This window comes from Rhinopithecus bieti, unplaced genomic scaffold, assembly GCF_001698545.2.
Source record: "Rhinopithecus bieti isolate Rb0 unplaced genomic scaffold, ASM169854v2 scaffold_11964, whole genome shotgun sequence".
In the NCBI taxonomy this organism is placed as follows: domain Eukaryota; kingdom Metazoa; phylum Chordata; class Mammalia; order Primates; family Cercopithecidae; genus Rhinopithecus; species Rhinopithecus bieti.
Genome location: NW_016807677.1, coordinates 6,751,686 through 6,767,281, shown reverse-complemented (window position 1 = coordinate 6,767,281; position 15,596 = coordinate 6,751,686). Strand labels below are relative to the sequence as shown.

General features: G+C 38.4%; 2 protein-coding genes and 1 pseudogene across 8 annotated transcripts in view; all 3 read left to right on the top strand.

The window, feature by feature from the left end:
• The first annotated feature begins 14 nt into the window (after positions 1 to 14).
• Positions 15 to 5,282, top strand: TEX12 (testis expressed 12). Of its 3 annotated transcripts, none has more exons than XM_017883193.1 (5): positions 15 to 129; positions 1,964 to 2,050; positions 3,127 to 3,238; positions 3,331 to 3,382; positions 4,490 to 5,282. In XM_017883193.1, the coding sequence occupies exons 2-5, from the start codon at positions 1,988 to 1,990 to the stop codon at positions 4,632 to 4,634; spliced, it is 372 nt and encodes a 123-aa protein (XP_017738682.1). In that variant the 5' UTR covers positions 15 to 129; positions 1,964 to 1,987; the 3' UTR covers positions 4,635 to 5,282. The 3 variants fall into 3 exon arrangements, with proteins under 3 accessions (XP_017738682.1, XP_017738683.1, XP_017738681.1); XM_017883194.1 differs by having other exon boundaries at positions 45 to 129; positions 1,972 to 2,050; XM_017883192.1 differs by lacking the exon at positions 15 to 129 and adding an exon at positions 313 to 566.
• Positions 5,283 to 7,996: 2,714 nt separating this feature from the next.
• The window catches only part of BCO2 (beta-carotene oxygenase 2), a 49,378-nt gene continuing 41,778 nt past the window's right edge, over positions 7,997 to 15,596 (top strand). For 2 of the 5 annotated variants that reach the window (XR_001887518.1, XM_017883183.1), the window contains exons 1-2: positions 7,997 to 8,205; positions 12,156 to 12,360. Coding sequence is in view for 4 of the 5 variants with exons in the window: in XM_017883183.1 (XP_017738672.1) it covers positions 8,118 to 8,205; positions 12,156 to 12,360 (293 nt within the window). In the remaining variant the exon portion in view is untranslated. Of the gene's footprint in view, positions 8,206 to 8,857; positions 8,966 to 12,155; positions 12,361 to 15,596 lie in introns of those variants that run through there. The other 3 variants (XM_017883186.1, XM_017883185.1, XM_017883184.1) reach the window with 3 other exon arrangements.
• LOC108536442 (BTB/POZ domain-containing protein KCTD9 pseudogene) lies at positions 13,602 to 14,772 on the top strand (annotated as a pseudogene).

The window sequence follows — 15,596 nt, the reverse complement described above, 5'->3', positions numbered from 1 at the left end:
CACGTGACTCGCGCGGGGCTGCTGGGAGTGCGGGGCGCTTCCCACCTCCACCCGCGAAGTCCAAGCAACCCGGGCCCAGCGTCCTCACTCCCTCGCGTTCGCTGACGAGGAAAGTCCCCATACTGCGAAGTACATTGGCCTTGGGGTGGGGCTGGAGGGATGGGCGCCTGTGTGAATGTGACGGAGTGTGACACGAGGAAGGGCGCGAGGATGGAAACTTCCTGAGGGGCTCTAGTGGGGCGGAAGCAATAGTATGGAGGAAGTGGGGAGGGGCGGCGGGAGGTGAGGAGGAATATGGAGGTGAGATGGACTGAGGGGCCAGGTTGGCCTTGAGAAGAGGGAGAAAACTAGAAGGAGACAGCTGCATGAGGTAGAGGGTGACAGTGCTTAGTAACAGCCAGGTCACTAAGCCTAAGATGGCAGAGCCGGGGGCAGTGGCCAGTGTTTGGCACACGACGAAGACCAAACAGTCCACCAGGCCTGGATCTGCTGAGGCCTTGAGCTATGACAGAAAAACGAACTTATTTTTGCAGAAGCAGTTACTTGACTATAAGTTTTCATTTGACGTAGGTGCACAATGTTACTCTGGGAGAGAAGAGAAGGGGATGAAGGGGAAAGGGAATATTAGAAGTGGAAGGGAGGAGAGAAAAATCCGCCTGTTGGCTTCTCTTAAGTATTTTCCAACTCCCAAGGCAAAGTTAGCACTGCCGTGCGTGTGTAGTATTTTTTTTAGATACTATTAGTACTATTACAGCACGTAAACTTACATACTATAAAGGTACTGGCAGGAGTGGAGACATACAATATAGAATTTACTTAACAAGCATCTTTGTAATTTGTTGTTGCTCTTTCTGTCTTCTATATATGCATATTTTATAGGGCTAATCAAACAGATGCATTAGAGTTACCCAAGTCAGCATCGTTTCTCAAAAACAACAAAGTCTATTGATAACTTGAAAGTGGATAGGGCTCCTCTTATCTCAAAGACAGAGACTATACCCTTCCAGGTTTCAACATTTGGATTTCTAGGGAAAATGCCTTCCGAATTTATGGAAAAGTAAAAGTAAAATTTGAAGCTACTTTAAGGTTGGACAGTGGGAATAATCTCAGACTCGAAGAGTGAGATCTCGGTCCTAGTCTAGTTCAGTCTTACTGTTGTCTCTTGATGCACCATCACCGTCCCTGTTTTCTCACTTGTAAAAGATGAGATTGAATTAGATGAACTGTAAGACCTGTTTCAACATTAAGATTTTGTGAAGATAGAAGAATCTTTTTTTTTTTTTTTTTTTGAGGTGGAGTCTTGCTCTATTGCCCAGGCTGGAGTGCAGTGGCGCAGTCTCGGCTCACTGCAACCTCCCTCTCCCGGGTTCAAGCAATTCTCTCCCCTCAGCTTCCCAAGTAGCTGGGATTGCAGGCGCTTGCCACCATGCCCGGCTAATGTTTGAATTTTTAGTAGACATGGGGTTTCACCATGCTGGCCAGGCTGGTCTCGAACTCCCAACCTCAGGTGATTTTCCCACCTTAGCCTCCCAAAGTGCTGGGATTACAGGCATGAGCCACAGTGCCAGGCTGAACATAGAAGAATCTTAACTGAGCCAGTCCTGAAACAAGGCAGAATTGCCAGAAAGACTCATTTGGCTAAATACATAGAGAGGAGTGGTTGAAAGTGATGGGACTAGAAGATTGGCACCAGGTAATACAGGACCTTGAAGGCCATATCATGGAATTTCAGTTTATTCTGGAACAATGAAAGTTTTTGAGTTAAAGGAATGCAGTAATCAAGTTTTGAAAGATTACCCAAATAGCAGTTGATAGAATGATTTGGAGGAGGGAGAAATTGAGTTTAGGAAAGTGACAGATAATGACAGTCTAAATTAACAACAGCAGTAGGAGTGGGAAAAAGGGAAGGATGCCAGAGATCTTGTAGCATGGAGTTTGTACCTAAATCTGGCATTGTTCTAAGCTTTGTAGCTGCTGCCTTCGGAATATGATGGCAAATCACCTTGTAAAGCCTGACAATAGAAATTGCAAGAGGCCAAGAGAATTGGAGGTAAGCTGTATGCCTGTGTAGCCTTAATCTTTTATTCTGTTTTACATACTTCTCAAATTACTTCCCTTTAAGAAAGCTCTATAGATAAGTGGAATTTAATGTATTCGTATGCCCAGAGCTAGGATTGTCCTACAACACAGCAGGAACTATGTTGATTCCGGCTGGTTTTTCACTAAGTATAGGCCTCCAAGAAACTATTGGGAGATTTCTTTTTGATAGCTTGAGATCTAGAGACAGAAGTGAGTCTGTGCCTTTATGATACATAGGATTTTATGTAATTATTTTGCTGTGATAAGTAAGATACCAGAGCACAGTATCCTATCCTTTACCAGTCCTGCCCCCACCAATTGATCTGTTGCATTTGGGACATGATTTGCTCCCTTGAAGATTGTATTATTTTGCAGAATTTCACAAGCATTTGGCTACTGTCTAAATTACAGTTTAGCTTCATTGCTATGAAAACATCTACTGGTTCAAGATACCAGACGCTTTTTCAACAGGAGTTTAAAACCACATTTAAAATCTAATTTAAAGCTGGGTGCATGGGCTCATGGCTATAATCCTAGTGCTTTGGGAGGCTGAGGCAGGAGTATCGTTTGAGGCTAAGAGTTTCAGATCAGCCTGGGCAACAGTGCAATACCTTGTCTCTGAAAACAAAACAAAACAAAATTAACTGAGCATGGTGGAATGTGCCTGTAGTCCTGGTTACTCAGGAGTCTGAGACAGGAGGATCACTTGAATCTAGGCGGCTACAGGGAGCTAAGATTGTGTCACTACACTCTGGCCTAGGTGACAGAGTGAAAACTTGTCGCAAAAACAAACAAATGAAAAGCAAAGTCTAGTTGAAAACCAAAATAAAATTTAATATATTGAGCAAGGTGTTTCTTGCGCCTGTAAATTTCCTTAATAATAAAAACTCAAATGACTAAGTCATATGCTTTCTAGCATGTTTGCCTTTTTCTGAAAATGGTTTATTTGCTTTTCTTAATAAACAAATAAACATATACTTCATAAATTCAGTGTATGTCCTGAAGATATTATTGACTGTACCTGTTTTCTTTATTTTGTCCTGTTAGTCTCCAGTGCCAGATAGTCCACAGGTCTCCTCTCTTGGAAAATCAGATTCATCTTTTTCTGAAAGTTCTGGACTGTTTTATAAAGATGAAACCTTGGAGAAAGATTTAAATGGTGATGTATAAAATGTTTATATTTCTAAACATCAGTTTTATAATGCAGAAGGTTTGTTATATTTTATAACTTACATGATTTTTCTTGAACAGATGTGAGCAAGGAAATTAATCTAATGTTGTCTACCTATGCAAAGCTTTTAAGGCAAGTACTTATAGTATATTGTCTGGGGTCTTTATGTTAGTTTTCTTCTGGAAACTCTGTAATGGGAAGTTTAACTCTGTGGCTGGCAAACCTCTCCAGTAATTAAAACGTTGGAATTTTTTGTTCTACTTCAGTCCCTTGTAATAGATTAGTTGGTTATTTTCAGAGAATAGCGTCAACTTTTCCACTAAAATTCTTTTCTTTGTTTTACTCTTGCCAAGCTAATACTAGACTGTCTGTATCTTGGTCTATAATTAGATGACATTACATTTTAAATTTTATGTAAATACCTCTTTGAGAAAAATGTTTGGTGAAATTAATGATAACAGAGTGATATTAAAGATAAATACTTTTATGTCATAGAAAGTCAGCCTTTCACATCCATTAGTTCTGAATCTGTGGATTCAATCAACCTCACACAGAAAATATTTGGGAAAAAAAGGATGGTTGTGTCTGTACTGAACATGTACAGACACTTTTTTCTTGTCATGATTTTTCAAACAATACAGTATAACAACTGTTTACATAGCATTTACATGGTATTGGTCTTATAAGTAATCAAGAGATAATTTAAAGTATATGGCGGAATGTTCTTAGGTTATATGCAAATAGTATGGTGTTTTATATAAGGGACTTGAATATCTATGAGAGATGTTCCTTTGGTATCTGTAGGGGATTCTGGAACCAATACCCCACGGATACTGAGGGATGACTGCATTTATATTTTACCTATATTTATTTTAAGACCAAATTTAAATATTTTATTAGCCTGATATCATGTTTTATAACGTGTGTGTGTGTGTTTTTAAACTGCTGGACAGTCATTATACTTGGATAGTGGTTTGTGTGGCTGTAAAAATAATGTATATAATTGAATATTAGTGTTGATAATGTATTAGATACACTTTCTGTTTTGTCAGGAGACCTTTGTGAGTAGTCAAAAATATTTGTGGGACTAATTTTTTTTCTGAAGAGTATTAGTAAATTAATGAAGTTCTGTGGCACATAAAGCCATTTAAATGAAATAGTTAACAAATGTAATGAAGAACAACATAATGATGTTGTTTATATCTACTTAGTTTAATATACAACTTTTTTTCCTATTAGTGAGAGAGCAGCAGTAGATGCATCTTACATTGATGAGATAGATGAACTCTTCAAAGAAGCCAATACTATTGAAAACTTTCTAATACAAAAAAGAGAGTTCCTGCGACAGAGGTTTACAGTGATTGCAAACACATTACACAGATAAAATATATACTTGAAATAAGCTGATAATTTAAATCTATTATTGTTATAATGAAAGAATGACATTTATGCTTTGAAAGCTCTCGAGTTGTTAAAGAAAATGTATATTTTGAATAGAGAAGGGGAAACTCCTTGAATTTCTAGAGTTAAAAGGGAACTTTAAAATTCCTTAATGTTAATATTAATGTTCGTGTTAATGTCCTAAACTGGACATTAACATGAACTACGTCACTTTTCTTTTGAGGGTCAAATATTTAGTGCATTTTATAGAAGTGTAAATTATTTAAATCTTATGTGGATTCTTTTATTTTTTCCTTAAACTTCTTAGTGTTTCTTAAACTTCTAAAATGGGATTCAGTTAATTTATAATGTTTAATAACATCATACTTTTTCTTTTAGAATATTTTGTTTAAATATCAGATAGTTTTGGAGATAATTTTGAAAAATTTTTTTGTGGTCAAGATTATAAAAGATTAAAATCTTAGAGGTGATTTTTTCCAGTTTCTTAGAATAGAATGACATAACCGTGTGCTATTTCCATTTGATTATTTTCACTATTAGTTATTATGTATGACTAATAGAAGCTCTTGGCTTAAAATTATTTTCTTGTGGTAAAAATAGTGAAATAAAAACCAGAAATTACTCACCAAAACCTTGTATGAGTTGACTTTTTTACACATCAACCACATCAACATATGCAGTTAATGAATTATATTTAGAAACATTATCAGCAGTGTGGTATGGGATAAAGATTAGTGATCCAGAAGTAAATAGATTGGCTTAAACAACAAGATGACCTTGGGAGGTCACTTCAATCCTATTATAATTGAGAAATTGAATTTGGACTGGAGGATCTATACTACTCATCTAGCTAAAAAAATTATCCCTTTGATGTAAAGTACTACTATGATTTTACTGAAAACTTTCTGTATTATATATTACTATACGGGGTAGCTGTGTTAACCAGATTTTTAAACACAATAGCACCCACTTTTCAATCATATAGACAGTTCAGTTTATTACATGTATATTTTTCCAATATAAGCAATCTGAAAATTGCAAATAGTACTACAGGGAATTGTTATTCCTAAGGGAGACTGCACATTTGCCTTGCTGCCTTCTAAACTCTAAAATAAAATCTCATTTCATTACATGACTATTTTAAGGCATAAACACCACATGACATGAATACTCATATAAGAAAAGATGACAAAAGTGAAATAAAATAATACTTGCTAAAGAAAATTGGTTAACTGGAAAAAACTATTGGATTGATAGAGGTGGTGGCACAGAATAGGTTGGAGGTCAACAAAGTAATTATTAGAAATTTTTTTTTTTGTCACGCGCAGTGGCTCCCATTTCTCATCCTAGCTNTTTTTTTTTTTTTTTTTGAGACAGAATCTTGCTCTGTTGCCTAGGCCGAAGTGCAGTGGCATGATCTCAGCTCACTACAACCTCTGCCTCTCAGGTTCAAGCGATTGTCCTGCCTCAGCCTCTTGAGTAGCTGGGATTACAGGCACCTGCCACCACACCTGGCTAATTTTTGTATTTTTAGTAGAGATGGGGTTTTGCCATGTTGGCCAGGCTGGTCTTGAACTCCTGACCTCAGGTGATCCACCCGCCTCAGCCTCCTGAAATGCTGAGATTACAGGCATGAGCCACTGCGCCCGGCCAAAAGGAAATTTTTTAAAACTAAATACAACCAGAAGGTTTGTGAGTTAATACGACATGTCGTCTGGATTTTGACCTACCATCATTAAGAAATGTTCTTTTTCTAAGCATTTATTACTAATGTGAAAAATACGTCCAACAGATTGTTTCAGACTAGATTTCATAATATACTTGTTATATCCTGATGGTATCACCATTGTTCAACATCTAGTTCTTCCCTTTGAAGGTTCGGAAAATGGATTTGATCATTTCATTTGATATGATTAAGACTGGAGAACTGATTTTAAGTCACAATGTGTTTACTGTTCAGAATTGTTATACCTTCTAGTATAAAGGTGCCTGAAAGCCTAATCATGAAGGCTTATTTTTAAAATCAAATTTGGATGGCTTTGGTACCATTCACATAGACAAGAGTCATTATCTTGGCCAGGCATGGTGGCTCACACCTGTAATTCCAGCAGTTTGAGAGGCTGAGGCAGGCAGATCACTTGAGGTCAAGAGTTTGAGACCAACCTGGGCAACATGGCAAAACCCTGTCTCTACTAAAAATAAAAAAAAGTAGCCAGGTATCGTGGCGTACACCTGTAGTCCCAGCTACTCAGGAGGCTGAGATAGGAGAATCACTTGAACCTGGGAGGCGGAGGTTGCAGTGAACCGAGATTGTGCCACTGTACTCCAGCCTGGGTGACAGAGTGAGACTCTGTCTCAGAAAAAAAAAAAAAAATTATCTCACAACTGGAGAAATGCTAGGGAATACCACTGCCCTTTAATTTACACTTCTGATGTTACTCTTTACTATTTCAATAAAGTCTCACAAATTTGTAAGTTATTTTTCATTGATTACTAATCAAAATATATACCAAACCATCTTTGTACTCTGCTAGATGTATTAAGATACTCCCTTCTGACAATTTTAACCACTTCTTTCTTGAAATATGCTTACAATTTTGCCAGGAAAACATGATATGTTAATGTTAAAAGCAACTCTGTGGCAGTGCTGTGGAAGTTACTAGAAGACCTTTTGGTAAGGGAGTCAGAGAGGTAGATTTTAAATTGGATTTTTGAAAAGGAAGGGATATTTCAGGCAGGAGAAAAGTTTCTTCAGTGGCACAGAAGAACAAACGTATCATGGTATGTTAGTCACTTTGCTAGGATGAAAATTCATGAAGGCGAATAGTGTATGGTCTAAACTCCTGGAGAGCAGGGACAATCTTGTTTCTTGGTATTCTTTCTTTGTAGCACAGTATTTAATACATTGGTGCTAAAAATGTTAAATTAATAAAGTCATATACATTTTGAGGGCATACTTTCACTCATGCTAGATTGTCAGAAAATGTTCTGTAAAATTAATGAATAGAAAAGAAAAGGAAGGATGAAGTGATTTAAAGGCAGAGAAAAAGAATGAAAGGTAAATTGTTGCCAGATTGTAGAGTCCTCTAGTGGAAGTCTAAATTTGGACTTTATTCTGTGTCAGAATCTTCCAGAAGAGAAGAGTGGCATAATAAAATTGATGCTGTGCATCAATATAAACGGACTTAACTATAGTGTGTGAACAGGTTTGAAAAAGAAAAGTTTAGGGAGGGGGAGACCACTACTGGTGGTCTAATTTTAATATTTCAAACAGCTGCTTATTAAAGATAGGTTGTTTGGACAGTTGTCATGGAACTAAGCCCCGCCCCTTAAACCTCCTCCTCACTTCGACCTGTCAGTAAGGGAGGGACAGTCCAGGCATTTCTGTGCGTGTTCATTGTTTAGTAGTACTAAAAGCTGCCAGTGTGAGAGGATTTGGAAATCACGGGATCTGCTCAATACGAAAATGTTTTTTCGAGTCTTTCTCCATTTTATCAGGAGTCTTTCTGCCACTGCAGTGGATTTCCTTCCTGTGATGGTGCACCGGCTCCCAGGTAGGGGGTTTACCCTTTTCTCTTCCTCATCCGCCTCTTCTTGCCAGTCTGCACTTAGAATTCTGTGCCTCTTTCCTAAAGACTGCTGGGAGCTTCGGAAGCTTTCCATCCTGTGTGCCTTAGATTAGACAGCAATTCCGCAGAGTCCCGGAAGTTAAAGAAGGCTGAGTTAGGATTGTTTCCTCATGGTCAGGGATACAGCCTTCACATTTGCATATTTTATGCAATATTTAGGGCAGGATTCAGGGGCTTGGGATTCTTTGGGATTTGCAATAAGAAGAATATTCAATATTTAGGCTTTTCTAAATTGAAAAATCACTGCCACACGTTCTAATGTAGTTGTTTGGTTTCTCTACTTGCATTTTGCGGGGACTGCCTTAAAATTTATTGTTTTATAGCCTTCTATTATGGCTACCATTGTTACATGATTTTATTTATAGAAATTGGCTGATCTAGAACTTTCAGAAATCATACCAATATGCACTATAAATTTTAAAATTACTTAATGTAGTAATTTAATGTTTGCAGTATGCAAGGGAATGTATTACGTACTGGAAGGAGAGGGGAGACAAACACCAGACCCTGTACTCAAGGAGTACTGGTAGTATCATTTATCATACGAGACAGATAAGGTCCATACCAGAGCTAAAACAGATGCTGTGAGTTCAGACTAAGGAGAATCAGTTCTTGCTGTAGGTAAGGCGAATGCTGTGTTTATAAAGCAAATGACATGGAAACTGGATCTTGAAGGATGAGTTAGGTGAGTGAATGTCATCTGAAGGAGTTGGGAAATATCCTAGATGAAGAAAATTGATTTGGAAGGGGGGAAATTAAAAATTCTATTTTGACATGTTGAAGGTCACCTGCCAGAAGTAATTGGTGAAATGAAGAGACTAGATGAGATTGCCAAGGGAGAGTGGTGAGATTAAAGATCCAAGGTAGGACCTTAGGAACATTCATGAAGTGATAAGGGAGACAAGGAGCCCCTAAAGGGAATTAACATTTGGAAAGCATCCAGTATCTTTATATTTGATTATGATGACAGACATAAACAGGAAGTATTAATCTCCTTTTATTTCCATTTTATCATTGAAAAACCTGAGGCTCAGAGACATTAAGTAACTTGCTCAAGGTTGTCAGCTAATAAGTAATAAAACTAGCAGAATGCAGAGAGTAATTATAGGGCAGCAGAAAAGTTAGAATAGGACAATGTCTCAGAAGCTACGAATAGAAAGGAGTTTAAGAAAGTGTTAACATCGAAGTCTGTTGAAACTTTGAAGATCATGTAGCAGATTACCAACAGCATGCTATGGAGTATACAACATATAGACATGTAAATATTTTCTACAATGTAAAATGCTTAAATTCGTGTATCTCTACTTAAACAAATGCCCAATTAGGGCATTCAATTTACTTAAAAAAGTAAGATAAGTAAATTACATACCTGACCTTAGGGAATTTATTTTAATCTGAGAATAAGATAAATATGCATAATGTTAATAAAAATAGAGTAAGATGAATAACAGAGAGTTTTTCCTTCTCTATCTTTTCAAAGCATCCTCTTTGTACTTCTAATACTATAGTTCCCAGATTTTAGTATGCCTAAGAACACCTGCTTGCCCTTCCCCAGCGATTCTGATTTATTAGGGCCAGAATGGAGTCCAGGAAACTGCATTTTAGCAGTAACACCCGGTCTTTCTGTTGCAAGCAGTCCTGTACCAGACTGTGAGAAACAATGCTGAAATAAAACACTTACAGTGTCAGTGATCTGTTTACTAGGCAGTCAGTTCTTTTATTTCAGGGTTCTAATGCTTTTTATCCCTCAGCAGTACCAAGTACTTTGTCAAATGAATAAAATAAAGAAGATATTACACCTTATTGGACTATCATTAAAAGCTATGTAAATATAATAATAGCATTTTTTGAGTATTCTGTTCTAAAAGCTTTACATAAACTAACTCATTTATTACTTGTAGCCTTAGAAGTAATATGAATTATCATTATCCCCATCTTAGAAAAGAGGAAACAGACCACAGAGAGGTGATAAGCATCTTTCTCAAGGCTTCTTATTTGGGAGGGGCCACATTTGAAACCAACCAGCTGGAGCCAGGTAGAGCTCCAGCTCACACCCTTAAATATTACACGGTGCTGCCTCTTTTTTTTTTTTTTTTTGAGACGGAGTCTCACTCTGTCACCCGGGCTGGAGTGCAGTGGCATGATCTCGGCTCACTGAAACCTCTGCCCTCTGAGTTCAAGCGATTCTCCTGCTTCAGCCTCCTGAGTAGCTGGGATTACAGGCAGCTGCCACTGATTTTGTGTGTGTGTGTGTGTGTGTGTGTGTGTGTGTGTGTGTGTGTGTGTGTGTTTTTAGTAGAGACGAGGTTTCACCATCTTGGCCAGGCTTGTCGTGAACTCCTGATCTTGTGATCCATCTGCCTCGGCCTCCCAAAGTGCTGGGATTACAGGTGTGAGCCACTGTGCCCAGCCTACACTGTGCTGCCTCTTAAGGGAAGTACTGTAACACTGGAGATAGACCTTGACCAATTAATGAAATTTTTTTTTTTTTCTTTTTTGAGACAAAGTTTTGCTCTTGTTGCACAGGCTGGAGAGCGGTGGTGCGATCTCGGCTCACTGCAACCTCTGTCTCCCGGATTCAAGCGATTCTCCTACCTCAGCTCCTGAGTAGCTGGGTTTATAGGGGTCTGCCACAACGTCTGGCTAATTTTTTTGTATTTTTAGTAGAGATGGGCTTTCATCATGCTTCATTATGTTGGCCAGACTGACCTTGAACTCCTGACCTCGGGTGATCCACCCCCCTTGGCCTCCCAAAGTGCTGGGATTACAGGCATGAGCCACCGTGCCCTGCTGGAATTTTCTTAGAACTAGGGATAAGGACATTGGGAAGGACATTCAGGGTGAAAGAGAATTTTATTTGAAAAATCAGGAAAGAATTAGGTTTGCCTCAATTGTTACATGTCATATAGGGGAGTAGAATGTCTCATGTGCCTCAAGCTGAATTTTTGAAAGATTTGAAAGAAATGGGATAGTAATAACTTGCTAAAAGAATGCAAATCTCATTTCTTAAGAGTAATAGTGTCCCTATGTGTTAGCTCATTTTTCTAGTCTAGATTTCTGAGTCACTCTTAAACTTTTATGAGATAAAGAATTCTATTTTATAGCCCTTAATTATTTATTTGACCACCCCTGTATGTTAGGCAGTACTGCCTTGTGAACACTCAGTAATGTTAAAATAATAGGGAAAGGTTTCAGTTCCTTATGATACAGTAATGATTTTTACTTCGTGTGCCTTTTGCTCTTTAGGTAATTTCAGACTGGATATCACTGCATAATTTAATTTTTGACATCCTTCTACTGGAAAATGCCTTGCATTTTCATGTATATGCCATTCAAATAAAAGGAATTAAATTTAAGATCTTATTAAAATCACAAGAATCGCTATGAAATCTTTGGAATCAGACTCTGGTATATCTAAATTTCTGGGGTCAATGTAATTGGATAATATTGAATGGTGGTCATTTTTATAACAAGGCGGTGCTCTTAGCACATCTGGGGTTGGCATGTAACTTTATTCTTGTAAAAAGACAGGCATTGTTCAACTATGAGAAATGATAAAAATAGTAACTGAAGTCCTAAGTTAGTTCGTAGGCAGATCAAACCTGCACGTTATGCACGTGTACCCTAGAACTTAAAGTATAAAAAAAAAAAAAGAAAAAAAAGAAATAGAATTGTTGTGGGTTGAAAATGGAGAACCAAAGCGTTGATAGTCTGAGAATGAGGAAGGAGAGAGAAGAAATTTGGAGACCGTATTTGGTGTTAGGTTCACGTTTCCCTCAAGCTGCCAGTTGATGAGATTATTGTCTGTGGGAAACAGGCAAGTTTATAGAAGATTTGGTAAAATATTTTTTGTGCTTTTGGTTTCCTCTGCACAGTTTTCAAAAGGTACATGGGAAATACTCATCAGAAAAAAGGCATCTTTGGGCAGTGTCGGGATCTGCCATGCGTTGCACCGCTACTGACCACAGTGGAAGAGGCTCCACGGGGCATCTCTGCTCGAATCTGGGGACATTTTCCTAAGTGGCTCAATGGCTCTCTTCTGCGAATTGGACCTGGGAAATTCGAGTTTGGGAAGGATAAGTAAGCTTTGATTTTGGAGAACAACTTGGATTTCTTGGCATGGGCTGGTTCTATGAAATATGCATTAATATCTGCTTCCTCTGTGAGGTTAATATTACCATTCCATCCCTTTGATTACAGATAAGGAAACTGTAGCCTAGAGGAGAAAAAAGGAGACTTTTTAAACAAAATGTCCTGCTTTTTCTGCTCTGTAGACTATTGGTAAATTTGAAGCCCTCTGTAGTTTGTTCCAAAAGAAGAGAGGTGTCAGAAGCTGTCTGTGTGATGACTGAGCTGTTTTCCTGCAAGTTCCTGAAGGAAGGGCAATGTCTCCTCATACCACTCTCTCCCTAACCCAGCACTTGCCAGACACAATGGTCTCTTTCAGTTCCTCAAACTGGGCACAGTTATATCTGCTCGGCACCTTAGCATTAGTTCTTTCACCTATCTTCCCTAATCTTCCCAAGAGTGGTCTTGTCATTCGGATGTCAACTCAAATCTCATGTCCTTTGAGCCTTTCCTGATCTCCCAACATTCACAGGGCATTGGTTAGAGGACCCCCCTAAATACCAGAATCCAAGTATGCTGAAGTCTCTTATATAAAATGCATATATTTGCTTTTAACCTACACATGTCCTCCCATATCTTTTAAATAATCTCTAGATTATATTATAATACTTAATACAATGCCTACACATACTTCATTCCCATGGAGTACTCAGCAAATTCAAGTTTTGCTTTGCAGAACTTTGTGGCTTTTTTTCCCTACAATATTTTTGACTCAAGAGATTGGTTAAATCCACAGATGTGGAGTCTGTGGGTATGGAGGCCTGACTGTATTAATTACATTACCTATTTTAATTATCTACACAGCGTTACCAGTGTCTGGTATTTTTTTGTTTGTTATTTGAGTGTTAAGCTCTGTTCCCCCATTGGAATGTAATTTGATGAGGGTAGAGATTTTTTTTCTAGTTCATTGTGTATCCCCACTGCCTGTAACAGTGGTCTGCACCTAAATAGCATTCAATAAATAGATGTCAATAAATGAAAAACTCAGGCAGGCTGAGGAGCCTTGGGGCGGGGTGGGAAGGAGGACTGGCTGAGCCCTGGGTGTGGGGCAGAGTGCGTGTGTGTGGTGTGTCCCCAAGGGCAGGAAGGTGGCAAAGGGAGGCGAATCCGAGTGGGTGGAGGGAGGGGAAGGGCAGGAGGAGAAAAAGGTGGGAGGAGGACCAGGTGGAAGGGTGGCGGCGGCTCACTCAGGACCCAGCAGGGGCAGTGCAATGAGGCGGGTGACCCTGTTCCTGAACGGCAGCCCCAAGAATAGAAAGATGGTTGCTGTATATGGAACTTTATCTAATTTGCTTTCTGTGGCCAGCAGTAAACTTGGCATAAAAGCCACCAATGTGTATAATGGAAAAGGTAGACTGATTGATGATATTGCTTTGATCAGGGATGATGAGTTTTGTTTGTTTGTGAAGGAGAGCCATTTATTGATCCTCAGACAGATTCTAAGCCTCCTGAAGGATTATTAGGATTCCACACAGACTGGCTGACATTAAATGTTGAAGGGCGGTACTTTACAACTACAGGGAGCACTTTAGTGAATAAAGAACCTGATGGTATGCTGGCCCACATGTTTAAGGACAAAGGTGTCTAGGGAAATTAGCAAGATCATAGAGGAGCTTTCTTAATTGACCAAAGTCCTGAGTACTTTGAACCCATTTTGAAGTACTTGGGTCATGGACAGCTCATTGTAAATGATGGCATTAATTTATTGGGTGTGTTAGAAGAAGCAAGATTTTTTGGTATTGACTCATTGATTGAACACCTAGAAGTGGCAATAAAGAATTCTCAACCACTGGAGAATCATTCACCAATATCTCAAAAGGAATTTGTCCGATTTCTGCTAGCAACTCCAACCAAGTCAGAACTGCGATGCCAGGGTTTGAACTTCAGTGGTGCTGATCTTTCTCGTTTGGGCCTTCGATACATTAACTTCAAAATGGCCAATTTAAGCTGCTGTAATCTTGCACGTACAAATCTTTGCTGTGCAAATCTTGAACAAGCTGATCCCTCTGGATCAGTGCTAGACTGTGCAAATCTCCAGGGAATCAAGATGCTCTGTTCTAATGCAGAAAGAGCATCCCTGAAACTGTGTAATTCTGAGGATCCTTCTGGTCTTAAAGCCAATTTAGAAGGTGCTAATCTGAAAGGTGTGGATATGGAGGGAAGTCAGATGACAGGAATTAACCTGAGAGTGGCTACATTAAAAAATGCAAAGTGAAGAACTGTAACCTCAGAGGAGCAACTCTGGCAGGAGCTGATTTAGAGAACTGTGATCTGTCTGGGTGTGATCTTCAAGAAGCCAACCTGAGAGGAGCTGTATTTGAAGAGATGCTGACACCACTACACATGTCACAAAGTGTCAGATGAGAATTTTAGGGACTGGAGGAAGATGTACAAGATAAAAGTGTATTCCTTATCACTTTTCTTTCTGTACCCACTCAGTTGTCTAGAAGAAATAACACTGTAAGGAAATTAAAAAAAAAAAAATGTTTAGAGGATTATGCTTGTTCTCAGCAGTGCATAAGGGAAAAAAATGACTTTTTTTCCATATTCTGATTTTTAACAGAAAAGCACTCACTTAATAGATGTAGGGAAAATAGATATTTCTGCCTTTTGAATGGGGTAGAGGGGTTTACCTGGCTTTATGACCAGGAATAGTATCTATTATATTTGTTTTTAAATAGGCATGATGTGGAAATACCATCTTGGTTTGACATGCATTTGAGGATTTTAATTTATGGAAAACACAACATATGCAATTATATTTATTGAATACCTAGATGCAGTATGGATATTTAAATTGTTAAATCTTTATGAAAACTTGGAAAAGGTTGTTCAAGGTTATAAATAGCTTTAGTGATGCCTCCCCTCTTTAAATACCTGTCACAACATATGAATATGGTGAGATCAGACTCCCTAAGACTCTTTTCAGGTTCATTTTTATAATATTTACTTTTTAGGAGAAAACAATAGCTAAATTAAAGTAATATCCAATTCTTACTGATTGACACAGAGTGGAAAGAAAGACATCGTTGTGCATCACTGTCATTCCAAAGATACAGTGGAACTCCGAATGGAGGAAGAACTTACCTATCACTACAACACTTATAAATGAGAATTTCTCAGAATTTCATTCTAGGCAAGTTTCAATCAACACCAGACCAAGCAATTCTATCTATTTACACTATTAG